Source organism: Leopardus geoffroyi, chromosome E3 (genome assembly GCF_018350155.1).
Source record: "Leopardus geoffroyi isolate Oge1 chromosome E3, O.geoffroyi_Oge1_pat1.0, whole genome shotgun sequence".
Lineage (NCBI taxonomy): Eukaryota > Metazoa > Chordata > Mammalia > Carnivora > Felidae > Leopardus > Leopardus geoffroyi.
Genome location: NC_059340.1, coordinates 30,136,934 through 30,160,329, shown reverse-complemented (window position 1 = coordinate 30,160,329; position 23,396 = coordinate 30,136,934). Strand labels below are relative to the sequence as shown.

Below are 23,396 nucleotides of genomic sequence, written 5' to 3'. Positions count from 1 at the left end.
TCTTCCTAAAAGAAATGTGGATATACAGAACACATAAATGACAGACTTTTACTGAAACAGCGCACACACAGAGGACTTGAGCTTTGTTTTGATGTTTTACACGGTATTAACGTTCCTTCAGATGGTAAACACTGGCAGTAAAGGGGAAATCAGTCCGAGGGACAGTTAGTTGTTTTTTATTGTTCACGTGGGAAAAGCTCAGATGCCGTAAGTTGAATACAGCTTCGTAAAGGCAGGGAAAGGCGAAGTAGATGGAACCGACAGGCCTCCAAGAGCTCCAGCCCTCTGCGTTGTGCCCGCACTAGGGGAGACCACAGCAGGAAGGCTTTGGTTCCCGAGGTCATTTGCAAGACCGAGAAGTGTGCTGGTTGGTGAATGCAAGCTTTTGAGTCACTCCCAGCACTGACAATAAAGCAGATAAGTTGACATAGATTCCCCTTTTGCACAACAGTTTGGTATTTTAACACTTGGGACAGCTCTGAAAATGAGGCACAGTCCAGTCGTGTTCACATGGCCACAGGTAACGCCCCAGGCCGGCTGTCAGTAGTATGGAGTAGGTGGAAAAATAGTGTCTGCTACTTTCTCTTCCGTTTATTAGCAGACTTTTTGAAACTGTGTTTACTTGGGAACAGCGTGTTTTAGGCCTCAGTGAAGAGGAGACTTTGTCATTCTTATTTTAAACTTTGACGCTTCTAGTTACCGCACTCGTTGGGTTTTTGATTTCATGGTCCCGTTTTGAATTTTTTTCCCTAAGATTTTTCATCCATTAAATTTATCACAATGGACAGTTTTAGACCATCTCTTGTTCTGCTCTTGGATGATTATACTAAAGAGAAAATAGTTCATTCAAAAGTTTGTTGCACACGAGGGAACACAAGGGAGTTCTTTGCATTAGATTCAATACAGGTATCAATACATTTGCACACAGATAACTTTGCCTTGCCGTGGAACTCGGCTAAAGAAAATTGCTTGCCTTGTACTATAGAAAATAAGTGGTATTTGTTCAAAGCTGATCTTTTCTTCATGCAACATTTCCTCATTCCTCATTAACCTGTTAGGTTTACTGTCACTCTAGGTGTTTGGAAATGCACAAAGGTGGTAAGCATTTGTCTGGACCAGAACCCTGTTCCTTAAGAGTATACATGAGATGGGGTGGCCATCTGGAGATTGGTGAGGAAAAGGGAGAATATTTCTATTTTTCTCTGGAGCAGACAGCCAGACATAAGATTCTCAGAGTGTCATAAGTGGGAAGGAAATAAATAGATGCTAAATAACCAAAACATGTTAACTCTAGGATTCTTGCTTTCCCTTTCTTTAACTGGAGGTAATTGAAACAAGTAAGATTCTGTAAAATTCTCTTGTCCTTGGCTTTACTGTTAACATCTTTAGGACCTTAAATATTTAAAATTCTCAGTGATATTAATAAACAGTCTGATACATTTAGATAATTTCCTTTTCTGCTTTGGATGTTACTTAAGAGTATTTAGACTGAGAACAGAAATAGGTATAATTTCCTTAATTAATTTTCCTTAGTTTCTAATACATTTCTGACATTAGCCTTTACAGGTAAATACTTAACACAGTTATAAAGTTTAAAAGCCAATTCTGAGCCCCCTGGCCACCGTAAAAGAAATTCTTGATTAATTAAGGTGGTTTTCGTATGTTTTGTCTATGACAATCTCTTGAACCTTTCACCATGAAAACAAAGTCATATAAGTAGCTTAAAGGTGAGGTACTCTCTTTCGCAACGCTCTTTACAAAGTCTCCTATTAAACAGCGTGCTTTGTTTCACAGTGTAAATGAGCACCTATAACCCTGTCCATCACCTTTCTTTCTACTCTGGGCTTCTTGTTACTGAGGACTTAGCTGGCTTTAGTGCATTGCCTAACACACCCAAGCAGTGTGCGGGTGGAGGGAGGGGGCTGGGCCTTAATCTCACACACGCCCATCTGCAGCTGGCAGGGTCAGAGCACTACCAGAGGCCTACTGAGTCATTGCTGACCGGGTGGATGAAGCTTACGGTTTCAGGAGTGCATCAGCAAGATGGCAGGCCCCAGTTCAGCACGAGCGAAGCCCCATTTTGAGTTATTTATCCAGTCTTTATATTGTGTCCTCTTGCAAACATGCCCTTCGAGTGTTGACAGTTCATGTATTTATTAAAAGTAAGATTTAGAACTTAATAGTAATTATCAGTTTAATCTAGCATTATCTTAAAATTATTAAAATGTTTGCCTGAAATTTTTATAAGGATTTTCTAAAGTTACGAGAGTCCTAAAAGTGCATTATTTCATATATAGATAATTTGAGATAATTTTCATAAAACTAGAGTCTACCATATGACTTATATCAAGCACTGGATCAGCAAATAAACTGACACTAATTTATTAAGAAACAGGCTTTCCTGTCCGTCAGAGGGTAATTTTAATTACCTATACAATGTAAATGATTAGTTAATAAAGATTACTCAACTACAGTACCCTAGTTACTTAGACCTTTCAAGGTACTTGGAATTAAATAGTTGGTTTATAATCAGACCCTGTGCGAGGCCGAAAGACTTCATTAAAATTAAGTAGGGGCTCTTTGTACCTGTGTGCTCCCCCTAAGCCAACTACAGTGTGACCTCTTTTAGCTAAAAAGGAAGAGAGAGGATAGATACTGGATACCTGCTGTCTACTGTGACTCTTTGGAAAGAGCTGTTAAGGATAGGGAATAGAGTGGGGAAAAGTGGTCGTGATTTTTTTTCAGCCTTTGTTATTTTATTTTAAGATATCAGTAACAAAGCACTTTTGAGACAGAAACCAGCAAGACAAATATGTTGGAATACCAGACATATTGGAATTTTCTCTTTGGGTTTTAGTTAATTATCACCCTGACTAATTAGCAAATATCATACCCAGTGTTTTTCTAACTCCTTTAAATTAACCCCTGCTGTTGGCTACCCTCACCTGCTGCCCTCACTGTTATTAACAGGAAGTGTAGTCTTTTGGGAGTCAGGACTCCAGTGTCCTCTGCTGACTCAGTCTGTGAGCATGGGTAAGTCTCAGAAGCGCTCTGTGTCACGGTGTGCCCGTTGTAGTACCTGTATGGTAGCTTTCAGCCCATGTGTCCTTCTCTGGCTGCCCTTCCTCATTGCATCATGTGCTCTTATATCTCATTGTCACTCTTGCCTGTGCTGTTCATTGGGCAGCAGAACCAGGAAGAATGGAAGATGACTTCCGTCTCAGCAGGTGGAATTTTCCATAGATACAAGTTAATGATGTCGCTGTGTATCCCATTCCTCAAGGTGTATTATTAAGCATACATGCCAGCTCACCCAATTAGTCAGACTTCCCCCCATATTTAAAAAGAAAGAGAAATTGACTCAATTGTGTTGTCCTAAAAAAAAATTTTTTTAATCTAATTTAGGACATGCAGTATCTTCCTATTCATGGTATTTAAGGGTTGGCAGGTATGTGTTAACGTTTTTATAGAAAGCATCAGACTATCAAAAGACAATTTTTTAGCTTTGTTTAAAGTCCAAATTATTCATGTTCTATTCTGGTCATCTTTGTGGTTGTCTGCATCAAGGAAATGCTAACAGTTGGGTGTCTGTTTCACAAAACTTAAATTTTTGATACACGATCTCTATGTTTAATGAAGATATAACAAGAAAAGCAGAAAATCTGATCAACAACTTGCCTTTGGTTCTTGTGGGCTAGTTAAAAAAGTAACATACTAGAATTTGTCAGTACTGTCTGAAGATTTGAGGTTCATAGCTTCAAGATAAGAAACCCTCTTTGACAGAAGCCATGATCCCAACATAGCAGTGAGGAAGTGTGTTGACTGACCGTTTGACGAAAGCACCAGCATGCAGTATATACAAGGGAAAGTTTGCCATACGGGATACTCAGCTCTCCAAAGTAGCCTAAAAATCAGCATTTCAGGAGTGGAAGTAGGGACTCTTTTACTATTAGAAAACATTTACTGAATGATCACTGTGTCTCCTACCCTAGAATAGTTCTTAGATTTTAATCCTCTAGTACGACGTTGGCAGTTCACGGTTTAGTGTAGTGTATCCTCATAAAACTGTTGGACACGTAGATCTTTGAAAGCCGTATCTTCAACTCTATACAGAAAAGTAACTCGGAGACGATTCTTGCAGATAACAGAGAGGAAGAAGAACCTAGTTTTAGGGAAGAGGGCTGTGAAAAAATAAAATAAAAAGTAAAGAGGGCTGTGGAGCCAAGCATAGAGCCCGCTCTCTTGTACTAGCTGTGTGGTGTCAGACACAAAGTCTGTGTCTTTCATCCGTGAATAGGAATCATGTTAGATGTACCTCATAAATCGCTGAGAGGCTTAAAATACTAGAGCTTGTACAAACTGGCGTGTACTTGGGACATCATAAAACACAGTACATGGTATAGGTACCCAGCACTGCCTGCCTGACGTAAAAATACCACGAAAGAGGCAGTATGCACAGTGGTTAAGAGCACCAACTCTGGAGCCAGCCTGTCTGAGCCTAGATCCTGGCCACACCACCACTGGCTTTGGTGGTCTGAGTCTAGATCCTGGCCACACCACCACTGAACTTAGACAAATTAGTTATCCTCCCCTTGCCTCGGTCTCCTCATTTGCACAATGGGGACCCTACTATGACCTGCTTCACAGAGTTGCTAGGAAGATTAAATGAGTTCACATAAGTGAAGTGTTTAGAACAACAAGGGCAAGTAAGTAGCACTTTACGACTGTTTGTTATTGTTACGTATGTTTTGAGCATGTAGTACCGTTGGTCCTTCAACAACATGGGTTTGACCTGCACGGGTCCCCACATAGGCAGGTGGTTTCTGATAGCTAGTATCGTGCCGTAAGTGTATTTTCTCCTCTTCGCGATTTTCTCAATCACATTTTTTCCTCTAGATTTATTGTAAGACTACGGCATGTAACACATATAACATATGAATGTGTGTTACCTGTTGATGTCTTAGGTCAACGGTAGGCACTTAAGTTTTGGGGGAGTCGAACGTTATTTGTGAATTTTCGACTGCCATGCTGTATTCCACTTCATATTAAGTGAATATAGTTTTCAGGATTCCACCACGGGTTTTTTTTTTTTTTTTTTTTTAATAGCTTTTAGTGTCTCTTTCAATAGTCCCAGTCATTTCTGCGCCCGTTTTCCACAAGTATTTCTTTTTAAAGATACCAAAATGACATGCAGTTTCTTAATGTCTCTCCATGTACCTTCACAACACTTGAAGAGCAGCTTATCTGATGAGAGCTCACAGGGCAAGTGCAGTAGGCACTGATTTCCCATGGAGTTTGTCTGTCTTGTTGGTACTGCCAGTTCCCACAATCCTAGCATTCCCTGGGCATCAGTCAGTGTCTGCAAGGAATGATTTTCAAATATTAAAGCATGTGAAAAGACAAACAGGCCAAAACTCAGAGCTCTCTAGGGACCATGACCTCCAAAACAGACTCCGTTCTGACATTTTCACAGGCTGCTTGAAGGAATTCCAGCAGGGCCATTCCAGTTGGTAAACTCCTAAACAAACCCTCTGTCATCAAGGACTGATTTATAGATCTTTCTCCTTCTTATGTACTTACTCTGAAGAGATTAGGATAGTAGATATGGTTGCTCAGACGCTTTTAAGGCATTTGATGTATATGATAAGTATTATACAGAAGACTTGTGGTATTTTGAGGTAGTAAAACAGTCATTTGTTTAAAGAGATTTCTTGCTCTGAGTTGACTTTTAAATTTTTTCTTTTTCCTTCTGATTCCTGGAAATCTATGTCGTAATCACATCTCGCAACTAATTTTTTTTTCATTAAGAACCCAATTATTTAGCAAAGAAATTGACTAAATTCGGGAATGACCTTTTAAAAAATAAACATGTATGTATACAATGACATGTTTCATAATGACCTTTGGCATATGTGAGAACAAACAGTTTTAGTGTTGTAGAATATTCTTCTGTGAAATCTTGGTGTGATGGCAGTTGTTTAGATGATGCTTTAAGGTCATTTAGAAGGGGGGCGGGTCTAGAAGTTTTTCAACTAATCTGAATTCTCTTAAAATATTCTATTGTGCAGTATTATACACTTCTTAAAAAAAGCAACGTAGTGCAAAAAATAAATGAGAGGGCCAGAAGCCAAGAGATTTAGAGTCTGAGCAACCTAAGGAAATGGGTAATAGGGGTTTATTTGGTTTACAGTTGGCCTTAAATGCTACCAGCCTCATGGTTCTCCAGTCTGGAGCATGTATGAAATTCCAGGGCAGAACAGCGGTCTGCATTTGAAGGGTCAGGTTTGTTGGAGGTGGTGGGGGGCGGGGGTTGTGTGGTTTGTTTCCTTCTTTGCATGTTTCTTTCTAATGAGTTAATCCTTTGGGTGAAAGTACAAAGTTTTTAGTATTTAACAAATGAATCCTACACAATGAGAACTTTGTTGTAATTTGATATCTGATTATGGTGTAGGATTGCAATATGTTTTAAACAAATTTTAAAATGGGACGCAGGAAATAATTGGTATATGATTTCAACCAAGCCTCTTAATATTAGTGGTACAAATAAACCTCATTTTTATCACATTCTAGGAAGCTTTTAGAAACCCAGCATATTTTAGAGGTCTCCTTGGTAAAAGAAAATGGAAACCAAAGTGACGTTACAAGGTGCTTAGTAACCGGTCACAGGTAGTTACTGAATGTACTAAAGTATTTTGTGGCTCTTGACTGATGTATAAAATGTATATGATGAAAAAGATCTATGTGCTTATATTACTGTTTTTCTCAAGCCGAGAATAACAAAGTGATATTTAACTAGACATACTCTTAATATGACAAAGTAGTACTTTTCTAATGTATTTTTCTAACATGGATGTTTCTGTCTCTCACTGTCAGTTTCAGTTAGGTAGTCTCTTCATCTTTCAAAACAATGGAACTTGATTCAATAACTTGCTGATAAACTAGTGAAATTTCTGCCTGTATAATTGTGTGCTTGTTTGCTTGTGTGTAGAGTTAGAGTAGCTGCTTGATTGCTTGCTGAATGCTTTTTGAACCCTCAACAGAAACAAAGTTTACAACCTTCAAGAATTTGAAGATTTTATTTGGACACCCAAGTATAATTTGGAGGATTTTCCAGATAAAAGAATTTACACTTAAACCAAGCAGATTGAGCAAGGATTGAAAAAAATTGAAATTTAAAGAAATCCAAGAACTTAGTCCTAAACTGTGAATTTCAGAATCCAGTGGGTTTAGACATAATTTGGTTTTTGTTCTATTACATTGAAACTATGTAACATGTACTCTGTCATAAAAATGTATACATCTCTTAAGTGACCAGGAATGTTTCATGTATCCTTGAGGGCGAAATGTTCTGTAAATGTCAGGTCCTGTTGGTTTATAAGATTGTTCAAGTCATATATCCTTACTGATTTTCTTACCTCTTGTTCTGTCAATTGCCCAGAGAGGTATGTTGAAAACCCCAACTAATATTGTGGAATTGTTTATTTTTCCTTTCAGTAATTTTTTCCTTTTCATATTTTGAGGGTCTATTATGTGTTCTTGTTGGATTGATCCCTTTATATTATGAAATACCTGCATCCTTAGTAATGATCCTTTTCCCAAAGTCTACTTTGTCTGGTACTAATATAGGCCCCCTGAGTTTCTTACGGATTGCACGGTACATCTTTACCCAGCTTTTACCTTTAACTCATCTGCACCTTTAGATTTAAAGTAGATTTCTTTCAGATAGCATAGAGCTGGATCTTTCTTTTTTTAGTCTAGTCTGACAGTCTCTGTCTTTCAGTTGCAGTGTTTAGATAGATTACATTTAAGGTCATTATTGATTTATGTGGCATATTAGCTATCTATAGCTGTGGAACAAAGTACTTCATACCTTAGCAACTTAACACAAGACGCATTTATTATCTCCTAGTTTGCTTAGGTCAGGAATTCAGGCACAGTTTAGCTGGATACCTCTGTCTCTCATAAGCCTGCAGTCAGGTGTCAGCCAAGGCTGGGGTTTCATCTGAAGGTTCAACTGGTGAAGGATCTGCTTGTAACCTTAGTTATATTGTTGTTGGCCAGATTCAGTTCATTGGGGACTATTGGACCAAGGGCCTCAGTTCCTCTCTGGATGCTGGATGCTGGCTGGAGCCTTGTTCTTTGCCACATGGGCCTCTCCCGTATGGCATCTTACTTTCTCAAAGCCAGTAAGAGAGATGTGTGCTAGTAGGACCAAAGTGATCTTTTTTTTTTCCCCAACATTTTCTCAACATTGTCCTATTCTTTTGTTTAGAAGCAAATTACTCAAGGGGAAAGGATTATAGAAGACCATAAATACCAGAAGGCAGGGATCATTAGAGGCCACCTGCCACAATTGAATTTAAAATCTATTATTTTGCTATATATTGTATTTGTCTAGTCAGTTCACTCTTCCTTTATTCCTTTTTTTTTTTTTGCCTTTAAAAAAATTTTTTTTAGCATTTTGTGTATTATTATTTTTACAACATCCTATTAGCTTTACTTTTTTTTCAAATGTTCACTGATCTTTTCGAATGAAGGTCTAATATGCTGCTAATCCTATCCAATAAAACGTTAATCTTAATTTATTTTTATCTCTGGAAGTTCCATTTTGTTCTTTTTTACATTGTCTTTTTCTCTCATCATTATATTCATGTTTTCCTTTAAATACTTGTACATAGTGGGGCTCTTGGGTGGCTCAGTCGGTTAAGCGTCTGACTTTTGGTTTCGGCTCAGGTCATGATCTGACAGTTTCATGAGTTCATGCCCCTAATGGGGCTCTGCACTGGCAGGACGAAGCCTGTTTGGAATTCATATTCTCCCTCTCTCTCTCTCTCTCTCTCTCTGCCCCTCTGCCCCTCCCCCACTCGCACTGTCTCTGTCGAAATAAAGAAACTTAAAGATTTTAAATACTTGTACATAGTTATGGCTGTTAATTCTATTTTTTCAGTAATTTTTGAGTCCGTTTTTACTGAGAAATTTCTCTCCTGTTAAAGAGACATTTTCCTACCTCTTAGCACAGAGTCCGGTAATCCTTTCATTGGGTGGAACGTTGTGAGTGCTACACTGCTGAGTGGCTGCATTTTGCGTTGTCTTCCTTAAGTGCTGGGACTTTGCTCTGGTAAGAGTGCTGAGCTTTCGGGTCACTCTCAAGGCCTTTTTAAAGCATTGTTAGGAAAGATGTAAGGTAGCATTCCCACCAGGGATGGTGCGTTAACTATCAGGCCTTGACCCCCTTTGGGATCTCTGCCAAATGCCCCCGTAAATGCCCCAGGGAGATCATGTCGCTCGGGCTCGTTTTGAGCTCAAACACCCCAACCTTGTGTGCACTTTGACACATGTTGAGCATACGGCTCCCGGTTGTTGCTTGCCCGGCCCTGTGTAGCTGTGCGCCCTGCTCATCCAGCTCAGGCCTCAGCCAAGACTCAGGGCGCTCCTGTGCAGCTCACTCTCCGGAGCCGTTGTTCGGCATGGGTCCCTCCAGTTCGGAAATCTGCACGGCGGCTCCCAGCTGTCCCAACTTCCCCTTCAGCTCTCCTCTCTGGCTCATCGATTCCGCAAGCCTGACCAGCTCTGTTTGAGGGCTGTGCCCCCAGTCTGGAAGTTACCTGCAGGCCAAAAGCTCGGGCGGCTGTAAGACTCACTGCCGTCGTTGCCTTTACCATAGGAGGAGTTCTGTACGGCCTGTGTCCCAGTGTAGGAGAGAGTTCTGTCCAGTTGTGTGGTTTCCTGCGGTGACAGGTGAAGGGCAGTGCACGTTCTTCCAGCACAGCTGCAAACCGGAGTCTGGACCTGGGGACGCGGCACAAGGCCCATGCTTTTTCACGAAGACATGTTCCTCTCCGAACGCCTGCACCTTGGCCTTCTGACAGGGCTGCAGCCGTGCCGCTCTGCGTTGGGAGCCCCCCTAGACACTCAGACGGTGCTGGGCACGCGGGCTGCTCCCCTCTTGTGGGTTGCTGAATGAAGGAAACCAAATTGTGGGTTAAAGGCCGAGGCTGATCGTTAGTGGGGTTCCCACACCAACCAGCTTTCCAGCTTTTGCTGTGGGCGCAGAATGGCGAGCAAGATTATGGGGAAAGGTGCCATGCTAGGCCTTCTTGGCTCGCTCAGAGCCAGCAGCATAGGTACTCGGGGGCTCATGGGACCATCGGGCTTCGACCGCGAGGAGGGAAGGATTCGCGGGTTGGCAGAAGCCATCCTTCATTAATAAAGACATGATTACATATTACTTTCTCTGCACAGGGATGCTGAAGTTAAGAAAACTTCTCCTTGCATCAGTATTTGAATTTGACTCAGTTTGGCAAAAGAGTCAGCCTATAGAAGATTTAGAAAATATAACTAAAGATGACATTTTTCTTCTTACGTGTGAATTAATGGAATTTTCTCCTCAAGAACATCTAGGATATATCGAATGGCAAAGCACAGAATTAAGTGGTCCTCATGGTAATTCACCGTGAGTGCAGCTCACCCTCCTCTTCACTTATCCCACCAACACGTCCTGCCCTTCAGAAAAGAGAGCCTGTGCAGAGGGAAAACACCCTGCAAAGAATTATATCCAGTTATCTACACACACTACTGTCACCTGCTTGCTTTTCTGTGCTGTGCATTTTTCGTAATGCACGTGTGCTGCTTGGATGTCAAGGAAGGAGAAAACCTTTTTTAAAAAATATGCCACATTACGTAATGGGAAATACTAGAGTAATTTGTAGCTCATGATTATATTATGGTATTGGGGGGGTCCTCCTTAGAATCAGATTCTACTCTGGGGTGCCTGGGTGGCTCAGTCGGTTAAGCGTCCGACTTCTGCTCAGGTCATGATCTCACGGTCTGTGAGTTTGAGCCCCGCATCGGTCTCTGTGCTGACAGCTCAGAGCCTGCAGTCTGCTTCAGATTCTGCGCCTCCCTCTCTCTCTGCCCCAACTCACTCGCATTCTGTCTCTGTCTCTCTCAAAAATAAATAACCATCAAAAAAAAATTAAAAAAAAAATCAGATTCTACTTAGAATCAGATTCTGCTCAGAGCTGGGATGAATGTTCACAGCACATCACAGATTCTCATCCTTTGTGGACAGAGCTTTAAAGGAGAATTTATGTTGATAAAGAGTTGTGCGTGCTATAATAGATGTGAAGTCGAATATTACTGGGGTCACCTGAGGATCACAGAAACGCAATTTGATCAGTCTCCGTAATCTGGGTCCCATGGTCTGTACTCCTGCTTCACCCTGAGGTCCAGAGGTCAAAAGCTGCCACCTTGGTTCACACGGCCACCCTGGCTGTCCCTGTGTGCCGTCATGTGGTTGTCTTACAGTTGCTGAGAAGCCCAAGTGGGTTAGGAGAGAAAGAACAGATACCCGGGGTGTCACTAGTCGTGGGCGGGGTGAAGGAGGCTTGTGTGTCAGAGCTGGCCCCCGAGACCCAGAAGAACAGAGCCCGGGGCAGGTCTGCAGCTCCACTAAGTGGCCATCAGGACTGGTTCTCAGTCTTGTTTCATCCAGGTGATACATAAACAATAAGATGTGGAAACCCAAAAAATAAGACACCATTGAATAAATGAAAAGTGAAAAGACTATTTCTGAAAATTAGAATCATCAATATATACTCAAACTGTGCATTTTAGAATATATTTGTTTTTTGTCAAATAAGTTTCATATATACAATTCCATTTGATTAGCCCAAATGTTTGAAAACATATTCGAATTATGTGTGAGTGGTCTCAGTACGTGAATGCAGAATCTTTTCCAATAGAATTTTTATTTTTAAACTCTATGCTTTTTATAAGGTGCTGTTCCCTGCCTTTGCTTTTTTAAGGATTATAATCATGTAAATTAAATACATAACACTTATATTCTGACCTTCTTAGCTACTCTGTCTTCTCACAAAAACAAAACAGTTCATTTCTTACTTCCTTCTATGCTATGATGAATCAATGTATGTTTTTTTTTTAAAATCCACCTGCAAATAAGGCACCGTGTTAGGTTTTTCTCTGTGTTTCTGCCTATGATTACATTCTTCCCTGTTGTCTGTACTGTAGGCCTGGAACCCAACCTGGCAAATAGCCAAGTTGAAATACTAAATTCTACCAGTAGAGAGAGGGTTTCTTCCTGAAATAGGTCAAGGCATTTTACCTTATGAGGTGGGTTTCAGGTGTTTTCATTTTATAGGACTATAAACTGAAAGAGAGATTAAATAATGCAAGGACAAGCAGCTAAAAAGGAACAGAGTGAAGTTTTAAAGATACAGTTGGTTCTCAGGCTACCTCTCCAGTTATAAAGGGTACTGTTAGAACAGGAAAGATACCTTTATTTTGACTCTCTTTCTTCTAAATAAAATGTATTTCTAAAGTAGACTCTTTCAACTTTTATATACAGAAAATAGTTGCAAACGTATAAATATAATCACATATAAAGCTAAAATTCTAATTAGGATTTTACTTGAGCGGAATAGCGCCCTTTAAAAGCCTGTTGGACATTAGGTCCTTGTGCAGTCGCCGTCACCCTCTCGGCGTGTGCCGGACAGCCCCGTTGGAGTTTACCCAGCACGAGTGATGGGTGTGAGGGGAGTTTGTGCCCACGGTCCCTCCCACAAATAGGGGCCCCGGGACGTGGTCAGTCCCCTCTTCCACATCACAGCTCACCGCACCCTCTTGTCAGACGCTTGCGTGCTAGGAGCCAGCCACACAACCGGGCACCGTGGTCACCCGGAGCAGAGACCTCGGGCAGTTTGGTGTGTGTCTCTTCATTCCTGCCTCGTGCTTTTGAAGGTACTCAGCTGAGTGAATGAAGAAATGTTCAAGATTCTTCTAGTGGTGGATGCCCAACTAGTCATTTTGTTGTTTTTAACCTTCTAAACAAATGTATTTTCGGATTTACCAATAAGATTGAGAGCCTGATAATAGAGCGTGCTGTTGGTGGCAATTTATGTCATATTAAACTGTATGACATTTAAAGACTAGAATAAAAATCTCCTTTTACTCATTCTGTAAATCAATTGTATCTTTGCTGTGGAAAAATATAAAGGGACATTTTTCTGATTTCCTATAGTAGATAATAATCTTTCTACATGTTCTTTTTAACTTCTAAACTTAGAGCAGTTTATCAACTCTTTATTTAAGAACAGTGTATGGTAAGTTGCAGGCATGCCCGAACGTGTCAGTAGGACGTGCATCTTCTAACTGTACATATTTTCTCTTGTGTACCGCATTTGTTATCACCCTCAAAAACTTAACATCGATACAGCGTATACTTAATATATTCCCCATATTCATATTTCTCCACTTCTCCCAGTAATGAACGTCCTTTATTGTCTTTTTAAACCAGGATCTAATCTTGTATCATTTTGTGCATTTAGCTGTCATAACCCCTTAACCCCCCCTATTCTAGAACGCTTTCTCTACTTTTTCTAAGACTTAATTTTTTCAGAGCAGTTTGAGGTTCACAACAGAAGTGAGAGGAAGGTACAGTGATTTCCCATGTGCCCCACACATGCATAGCCTCCCCCATGACGAACGTCACTCACCAGAAGGATTTTACCAAGGCTGACCCTCCATGGACACAGCATAATCACCAAACGTCCATCGTTTACCTTAGGGTTGATTCTTACTGTATGTTTCCTGGGTTTGGACAAAAGTATCATGCCATGCATTCACCTTATAATATCACACACAGTATTTTCACAGCCCTGAATGTCCTCTGTGCTCTGTCTATTCATGTCTTCATGCCCCGCCCCACCCCCAACCTTGCAACCACTGATCTTTTTATTATCTCCATAGTTTGCCTTTCCCATAATGCCGTATAATTAGAATCATACAATAGGTAACATTTTCAGACTGGCTTCTTTCACTTAATAATATGTATTTAGGGGCGCCTGGGTGGCGCAGTCGGTTAAGCGTCCGACTTCAGCCAGGTCACGATCTCGCGGTCCGTGAGTTCGAGCCCCGCGTCAGGCTCTGGGTTGATGGCTCAGAGCCTGGAGCCTGTTTCCGATTCTGTGTCTCCCTCTCTCTCTGCCCCTCCCCCATTCATGCTCTGTCTCTCTCTGTCCCAAAAATAAATAAACGTTGAAAAAAAAAATTAAAAAAAAAAAAAATAATATGTATTTAAAGGTTCCTCCGTGTCTTTCCATGGCTCGATAGCTCATTTCCTTTTAGTGCTGAGTAATATTCCGTTGTCTGGGTATACCTCACTTTGTTTATCCGTTCAGTAGTTGACCTACTGAAGGACATCTCAGTTGCTTCCAAATTTTGGCATTTATGGAGAAGGCTGCTGTAAACATTTGTGTGCAGGTTTTTGTGTAAACGTAAGTTTTCAGTTCCTCAGGGTAAAAACCAAAGAGCATAATTGCTGGATTGTATGGTAAGAGTATATTTAGGTTCATAAGAAGCCACCAAACTATTTTCCAAAGTGGCTACACCATTTTGCATTCATGACCACTTTTTGTTTTTTTTAATGTTTCACAGACTTGGCATTTTTTAAAAGTTGAGGCCATTTATTTTGCAGAATGACCCTCAGGTTGAATTTGTCTGTTTAGGTCCTTCTAATCAGCTCAAGTTACACATTTCAGTGGGAATATCACATAGGTGACATTATGTCCTCAGTGAATCACATCAGAAGATACATGACATTTGTTCCATTACTGTGATGCTCATTTTGATCACTTGTTTAAGGTAGTGTTCACCGTCTACTTCTCCTACGTAAATGCCCTGTTTCCTTTTTGTAAATATTATCAGTTACAGTATGATTAGTTATAAAGTAGTATGTGAGATAGTACCTTGAGACTTTCTGTTCTCTTTCACAAGCATCTTTCACCCATGCTTTTAATGACAATTTTTGTTTAAATAAATTATTATAAAGGTACTTGATGGTTTTCTAATTCTGACATTCCTTTTCTATTAGCTGGCATTCTCCTAGAACCTTCTTTTCTAAGGGAAGTATCACTATGGACTCATAGATTATTTTGTATATTGGGAAAGGTATTATCCATTTCTGTCATCATTTCTGATACACACATTGTCCCAAATTTGGCCAATGAGAGCCTTGTTCATGGGGCTTTTGTGTCCCTTTGACCCATCCCCCTTAATTTTTGAGCCCTTACCTACTTCCTGGCAAAGAATATGTCAGGATCTCCTTATACTTTCATGCCCCAGTCCTGAAATTAGCCCTTTCTCTAAGGATCCCTGGTTCCTTTTATTAAGGTATAGTTTTTAGAAACCAAGATCTGAGAGCTAAGCACATTCATTGTTACTTGGGTGTCGTTGCTTCTTAGCCTTTTCAGTGGATGGAGCTAGCACATTTTTTTTTTTCTTTTAATCATTAGTTACAGCTGGAGAAGCCATGCAGTCTGAAGAATATGAATGAAACCAGAGGATTTACATTTCCATATATCAAGACCTGCTATAACACTAGTCTAGACAGATAAACAGTCTGAGTAGTGGAATAGAATAGAGAAATCAGAAATAGATAGTATTTAGTCACTTAACTCGCTACAAAGGGAACACGTACATGCCGTGGGAAAGGGTGGTCTTTTTAAATAAGTGGTTCTGGATTAAATATTCATTGGATATTTAAATCATACATACATGCAAAAAAATCCAACTCTGAGAGGTAAAGCAAGAAAGCTGTTAGGGAAAAACATCTCCATAACCTTGAAATGAACAAAAATTTCTTAAACAGCATACAGAAAGCATTACTCATAAAAGAAAAACGTGATTGATTGCATTATATTTAAATTAATAACTCTTGTGCACCAAAGGCATCATTGAGAGAGAAACAGCAACCCAGAAGAGTGGGAAGAGAGCATTTTTAATGGATGTGGTTAACAAAAGATTCGTTTCCAGAACATAAAAAGGACTCCTACAAGCCAATATAAAGAACCAGACAAAAGCCTTGACACACACGTCACAAAAGAGGGAATCAAACGGTGTGCATATATATAGATGTGTGTCCATGGGTCATCAAAGCAGGACGGGTGCAAATCTCAGTGAGGCATTACCACATGCCTACTAGGACAGCAAAAAGGGAGAGGAACACACTAGGCGTACCAAGGAGCATGGTGTACGGAACAGGTGGTGGATGTGTAAACTGGGGTAACTATTTTAGAAAACTTCTGCATGTGGGGCGCCTGGATGGCTTAGTCAGTTAAGTGTCCAACTCTCGATTTCGGCTCAGGTCATGATCTCGCGGTTTGTGGGATCGAGCCCTGTGTCAGGCTTGCCACTGACAGCACAGAGCCTGCTTGGGATTCTCTCCCTCTCTCTGGCCCTCCCCCACGCCTGCTCTTTCTGTCCCTCCCCCTTTCTCTCAGAGTACATAAATAAACTTTAAAAAGTAAAATCTAAACGACAGAAGGAAGTTTGGATAGGGAACCTGTGCATAATTCTAAGTATCAGCAAGTCCACTCCTAGATTTTACTCAGGGGACATCTCTAGCTGTGTTCATCAGAAGCTGATGTATTAATCTGAGTGATGTGGAGGTGTCATCTTCTGTAGGTTCTCTGAGCCATTTCACGCGGCTCAGTCTACGGGGATGCTCACCGCCGCGCTGCCTGTTAGAGGGAAGGCCTGGAGGCTGCCAGATGCCCCCCCGCAGAAGCCGGTTCATTAGTGACATACCACACGGTGGCGTAGAGCTCTGGGGATGCGTACACCGCACCTACGTGTGACAATATGTGTGACTCTCGCAAAAATGACATGGAGTAAAGGCAGCTAGTCACAAAAGACTGTATATGCTACGATTCTGCTAACGAAGCCCCAAACCAGGTAACACTATGCCGTGGTGTTAGAAACCAGGACAGCAGCCACCCCTATCAGGAGAGAAGTGACTGGAAAGGAAGCACAGCGCAAGAGCTCTTAGGGTACAGGAGATGTTGGGTTCCCTGCGGCCGGTTGCGTGAGCGTGTCCAGTTCGTGAACATCCAGCGAGTAATACACTTACGACATGTGGCTTGTTAGTATGTATGTTAAAATTAAAAGTTAAAAAATTAAAAAATAATAATTTTTAAAGTAATACAAACATTACCTGAGAAACGACAGGAAGATGACGTCTCATCTGTTCCCCCTCCCACCTCCGCTCTCCCATTATTACTTCTTCGTGCTTGTTTGATCTCAGGCGTAATCATCGCCCTCCCTCCAATCATCAGTCTGTCTTTTTTTTTTTTTTTTTTTTTTTTTTGGTGATTCAAAAAGCATCTGTGCATGTTTCCCTGCAGATGTCAACGTGTGTATCATCAGGGTTCAGTATTTCTATAAAACGAGCCTACTTTGAGAGCACGTCACCTGCGCTCTCCTTCTTGAGTTTCTCCACCCCAGTCCATCGCCTGTGCTTCTCCCCAGGTGCTCTCTGAGATGACAGTCTCACTCAGGTCCCATTCAGAAAATTTCTTGTAATAGTACTGTCTAAGACACTTTGGCCTAATTTTAAGCCAGCTTTCTTATTATGAAATGGTTGCAGTTCTTTATATACCCTTGATACTTGTCAGGTAAGCATTTCATGCATGTTCTCATAGTGCACAGCTTCCTTATTCATTTTCGCAAAGTGTCTTTTGATGAGGAAAGGTCTCGTTTTTGGTCAAGTCTAATTTATCAATTTGTTATGATTTTTGCTTCCCCCCACCCCTGCCAAGAAACCTTTGCCTACCCGCGTGCCATGAAAGTATTCTCCTTTATGTTCTTCTAAAGGCTTTTTTAGTTTTTGATTTTACGTGTATGTGTGTGATATATTTCAGATTAGCTTTTATGTCTGGTGTGAGGTAGGGGTTGAAGCTCATCTTCCATACAGATTTCTGATTGTTTTCAGCACCATTTGTTAAAGTCTCCCTTTCCCCATTGGATTGCTTTGGCACCTTTGTCTGAAATCCAAAGACCATTTAAGTGTGGATGTGTGTCTGCCTCTCATTCTGTTCCATCGATCTGTTTCTTAATTCTTATTCCAGTACTATATAGTCTCGATTACTGCAGTTTTATAGTCACTCTTGAAATCGAGTAGGATAAGCCCCCCAATTGCGTTCTCCTTTTGTAAGAATGCTCTGGATATTCTAGATCCATTGCATTTCCATGTCTATTTTAGAGTCATATTCTGAAAAAAAGAAAACTAGATGGAATATGATTGGGACTGTGCTGAATCTGTAGATCACTTTGGGGTAAACTGACATCTAAATTCCAGCTGGTCAGTATGATCTCTCTCCATTTATATGGGCCTTCCTCAATTTCTCTCAGCAATGCTTTCTAGTTTTTCATATAGAAATCTTGTACATACATCTGTTTTTGACAGTGTTGTAAATAAAATTGATTTTTAAAACTCATTTTACATACTCTGATTTCATGACCTAAACATAGCTTTCTGCTCTGCTTTGTTGATAACTTGGTAGACTTTTAATAACCCTTTGCTACTTGCTACATACTAATCTGTTTCTGTGAAATTTGAGGTGAAAATCCCTTTAAAAGACGTTTCATTCTGGGGACGCCTGGGTGGCTCAATTGGTTGAGCATCCGACTTCGGCTCAGGTCATGATCTCGCAGTTCTTGAGTTCCAGTCCCACGTCAGGCTCTGTACTGACAGCTCAGACCCTGGAGCTTGCTTCAGATTTTGTGTCTCCCTCTCCCTCTGCCCCTCCTCCGTTCACACCCTTTCTCTCTCAAAAATAAACATTTAAAAGTTAAAAAAAAAAAAAAAAGACATTTCATTCTGCATCAATTCAGGTAAGGATTTATTTATGCCAAAACTGCTAGAAACGCCCCCGAGTGAGTTTATTTGTGTATGTTACATTAGGGTCTTGTGTGAGTATGTGTGTACACGTGTGTATGTTAAAGAAAGCGACAATAGGTGGCGGTTATGTTGCCATTGTTGATGGATGCATTGTGACCTCACTGGTTTTGTGATCATTGTTTATTGATGCAGTGTGTTTTTGTTAAGTGTTGGACTCTGTGCCAAATGCTAGGGCTGTACAGGGGGAGCCACAGTCTCTTCTCTCAGGGAGTAATCCAGAAGTTCAGCTCATTCCACAGTCACTGATGAGTGTTTATTGGTATTGTATTTGCTGTAGAAACAGAGCAGCCAGATTTAAGGAAACCCAAGAAAAACCCATGTTTTTGAAAATATTCCTTATCTGAAAAAAATAGGGCTTCTAGGGAAGCGAAAATAATACAAAACCAGAAAGACAAACCGCAAGAGACTCTTAAATACAGAGAACAAACTGAGGGCTGCAGGCAGGGTGTTGGGCGGGGAGTGGACTAAATGGTCGATGGGCACTGAGGAGGGCACTTGTTGGGACGAGCACGGGGTGTTGTACGGAAGTGATGAATCACTGGGTTCTACTCTAGAAACCAAGACTACAGTGTATGTTAACTAACTTGAATCTAATTTTTTTAAAAATGGGGCTTCTGGGGCGCCTGGGTGGCGCAGTCAGTTAAGCGTCCGACTTCAGCCAGGTCACGATCTTGCGGTCCGTGGGTTCGAGCCCCGCGTCGGGCTCTGGGCTGATGGCTCAGAGCCTGGAGCCTGTTTCTGATTCTGTGTCTCCCTCTCTCTCTGCCCCTCCCCCGTTCATGCTCTGTCTCTCTCTGTCCCAAAAATAAATAAACGTTGAAAAAAAAAAATTAAAAAAAAAAAAAAATGGGGCTTCTGGGGCGCCTGGGTGGCGCAGTCAGTTAAGCGTCCGACTTCAGCCAGGTCACGATCTCGCGGTCCACGAGTTCGAGCCCCGCGTCGGGCTCTGGGCTGACGGCTCAGAGCCTGGAGCCTGTTTCCGATTCTGTGTCTCCCTCTCTCTCTGTCCCTCCCCCGTTCACGCTCTGTCTCTCTCTGTCCCAAAAATAAATAAACGTTGAAAAAAAAAATTAAAAAAAAAAAAATGGGGCTTCTATGTGATTGCTGACATTATACTGTTTTCTTTAACTTTTCTTGTTTCATTGCGTATGTGTGACCTAGTATACCGTAAGTGAACATCTTCTCCCAGCAGCCTTGCCCTTTGTGACTGAAAACTACTGTCACTCAACTGGCACATACTTGAGGAAATCTCCTTTTTTGCCCCCTCTGATTTATAGTACCAGCACCAGCCTCTGGAAATTATGAGTCCCTGCTGAGGGCCGAGAGGGCCCATCCATTTTTTAGGCTCTCTGATGCTCATGAAGTTCCATGCTATGACAGAATGTTCTGAAGTGGTAATAAACCTGACCTTGAAAGGAATTGATGGTTGCTGGTGACGCTGATGTTATTGTCAGCTGCATTTAATTTAGCTATATGCAGTTTCGTGCTTTACAGATCTCTGTGTCCAAGAATTTGCCTGTTATTTTAAGACTATTCCTAGAATATTCTGGTTTCCCAGCCTTTTTTTCTTGGTTCACTTGAAATTGTCATCTCATAGATACAGCAGAGATGTGCGTTGTCGTGTTACTTCCCAAGGTTTGGTGTCCTTCCTTAATAAATTTTACTTACGAAAATGTGTTATGTATTAAATCTGAATACAACGGATATCCCACTTCTCATTTTCTTTCTGGATTTCTTTCATTCACATTTGTTTTCTGTGTATCGTCTCTAGTGTTATGACTAAGAAAAGGTTTCTCCTTGACAACGCTTGAGATAAATTCACCTTTCTGCTTCCTATTTTCTTTCCTGTTTCTCTTCCTGGTGAGGCGTTCTCACCCTCCCCTTTGACGCTTCGTAAGCTAACGTGTTAGCACTGTTCTTCGAGGTTTAAAGAAGATCTTCATGTTTCCAAAAATAATGTTTAGGGGAAAAATTGAAACTCCAGCAAACACAGTAGCCTGGAAAGGAAAGCACTGTGATCATACGTAAATAAATAGCCGATACCAGTTTGTACGAGAAGTGCTTTTATTGTAAGTCATTGTTGACACTCCTCATGCTTGTTTTTGTGTTTTCTTTGGTCTTTTTGTGCTGCTTAGACACTTAGCCTATTAGCGCTTTTGAAGATAGCTGGACTGTCCTAAAAATGGCAGTAACATATACTTATGGCAAATTGATGAGAAAGAAGAAAAGGAAAGACAAAAAGGTTAATACATTTTCCCACTTCTCAGGTAACCACAGTTAAATTGTGTAGTACCGTCTTAATCTTTCTTAGGTGCAGTCCGTTTTGGTTTTAAAACGTCACTTATGTACAGTTGTTTCCTGAGTTGTTTTGTTTTGTTTCCAATTTAACATACTTTTTTGTAGTTTTTAAAAATTTTTTGCTTTATAAGCAACAATTTAATTATTGCATACTGCCTCAAGTGAGTACATCAGGTATAGTTTAACCAAATCTTTACTCTTGGACACTTAAATCGCTTTTAGCTATGTATTTATTTTCCCATAGACTAAAATCTTTCTTTAAAATACACTACCGTTTTTGCGACTCTTCACATACATTTTAATTCCATTTGTTAAAGTGTCTCTTCTTTAGTTAGCTCATGTAGTCTTAAGACGTCTCCTGGCTAAGAGCATGGACTTTGGACTCTCTGGACAGCTAGTTCGGAGTTTCACAATCGCAGCCAGTTACCTTACCTCCCTTTTGGTTTCTCCATCAGGGACCTGGGATGAAAGTACGGTAACCGTGCCTGTCGTTAGGGTGGTTGAGGGAGGTAAATGGAACGAGACAAACAAAGTTCTTAGCAGTGTCTCAGACACAGCGAGTGCTCAGTAAATAGCTACAGTGATTGTCATTGAATTGGTTGTGTTTTATTGGATTCGAAGAGTTAAGATGTAATTCTCATTCCTCTGTTATACCTAAAATGCCATCCCCCCTTATTGTGTGCTTCATGGAAAGATGTGTACGGGGTAAATGAGAGAATGCCAGTTTGTGAGATGGCACAGTTATTATAAATGAATTTTATAGTTTGAAATTCTGGAATGGTTGTTACTCGTACGTCATAAACTCTTCATGAAAATGGTCTTGTCTCATTAGCGTTATGAGGTTGCTCTACCAGAATGTGGCTTGGAGGCTGGGAGCATGTTATGTCATCTGTTCCGCAGACATTCAAACTAGATGGGATGTTTGTTAAGTAGAAAAGGTTTTTTATTTGATGTTTATTTGTTTTTGAGCGAGAGACAGAGACCGAGAGAGAGGGAGAGAGGGAGAGAGAGAACAAGCAGGGGAGGGGCAGAGAGAGAAGGCCACAGAGGATCCTGAGGCAGGCTCCATGCTGACAGCTCAGAGCCTGATATGAGGCTCAAACTCACCAGCCACGAGATCATGATCTGAGCCGAAGTCAGACTCTGGACTGACTGAGCCACCCGGGCGCCCCAAAAAGTTTTTTGTTTTTTGTTTTTTTAATTTTGTTAGTTCTTTTCAAGTGACTTCACTCTTAATGTTTTAAAAGAAATGTCAGGCACAACTTAATACAAATAATAAACAAAGAATGACAATAGTGTGTAATATGTCAGAGTCATTTCCTAGAACAGTATCAGAATCATAAGATAAGGAAATATTTATTTTGCAAAGTGTCAGAATATAATGATTTGCTGACAGTTCTGATGAAATAAAGTACTCATTTATTCTCAATTTTAAATTTGTAGAAATGCTTTAAAACTGTTAATTGCTTTCTCAAATGGCTGTCTTGCTTCTTTTCGTGGAGCTATGTATTTGCTTATCTAGAATTCTGACAGCTTAGAATTTGTTTAAATGAATGACATATAGGCTATTATTGTGACAAGATAGTTTGGATTGTCAATTCAGGATATTTTACTACAGAAAATATTTTATTAAGGTTTAGCATTTTTTTCATCATAAATACAATGTATGCTCTATTTAGATCATTTTTCACATTTGGAAAGATAAATAGCAAAAGCATGTAAGTAAACTGTAAGTCCTGTCATTCACAGTATTTTGTCCTGATCTTTTCTCCATTCATATAATTTTTAGAAAGAAAATGGAGACTATACTGAGCATGCATTTTTATGGCAGCCTTTTCTCATTTCATCTTACAGTAAATATTTTCCATGTTCTTTTTTTAAAAAAAAAATTTAACGTTTATTCATTTTTGAGAGACAGAGCATGAGCAGGGAAGGGGCAGAGAGAGAGGGAGACACAGAATCCAAAGCAGGCTCCCGGGTCTGAGCTGTCAGCACAGAGACCGACGCGGGGCTCGAACTCACAAACCGCGAGATCATGACCTGAGCTGAAGCCAGACGCTTAACCGACTGAGCCACCCAGGCGCCCCAATATTTTCCACGTTGTTAAATATTCCTGTGGAAAAAAGAAATCCCTCTTACTTCTTTGGCTCATTGTGAGCACCCAGTAATTATTTTCCAGTTTTGAAGCCATTACTTCAGTGGCTGTACAAGATGTCATTATATATATGTCCCAATTTATGTACTCCCTTGTTGATTAACAGTTGGATCGTGTCTTTACCACTGTGTTTAGTACTGGGATGAGTAGCACCGCACACACATGGTTTTGTTCATACAGATATAT

The 23,396-nt window shown here is 40.6% G+C and overlaps 1 protein-coding gene across 8 annotated transcripts in view; it reads left to right on the top strand.

The window, feature by feature from the left end:
- MRTFB (myocardin related transcription factor B) overlaps window positions 1-23,396 on the top strand; it is a 203,074-nt gene that overhangs the window by 78,547 nt on the left and 101,131 nt on the right. For 4 of the 8 annotated variants that reach the window (XM_045461477.1, XM_045461471.1, XM_045461476.1 and 1 more), the window contains exon 2: window positions 2,971-3,033. The exons of the other annotated variants lie outside the window; for them this stretch is intronic. In XM_045461477.1, coding sequence (XP_045317433.1) covers window positions 2,971-3,033 — 63 coding nt within the window. The remainder of the gene's footprint in view (window positions 1-2,970; window positions 3,034-23,396) is intronic. 8 annotated transcript variants of the gene reach the window in all.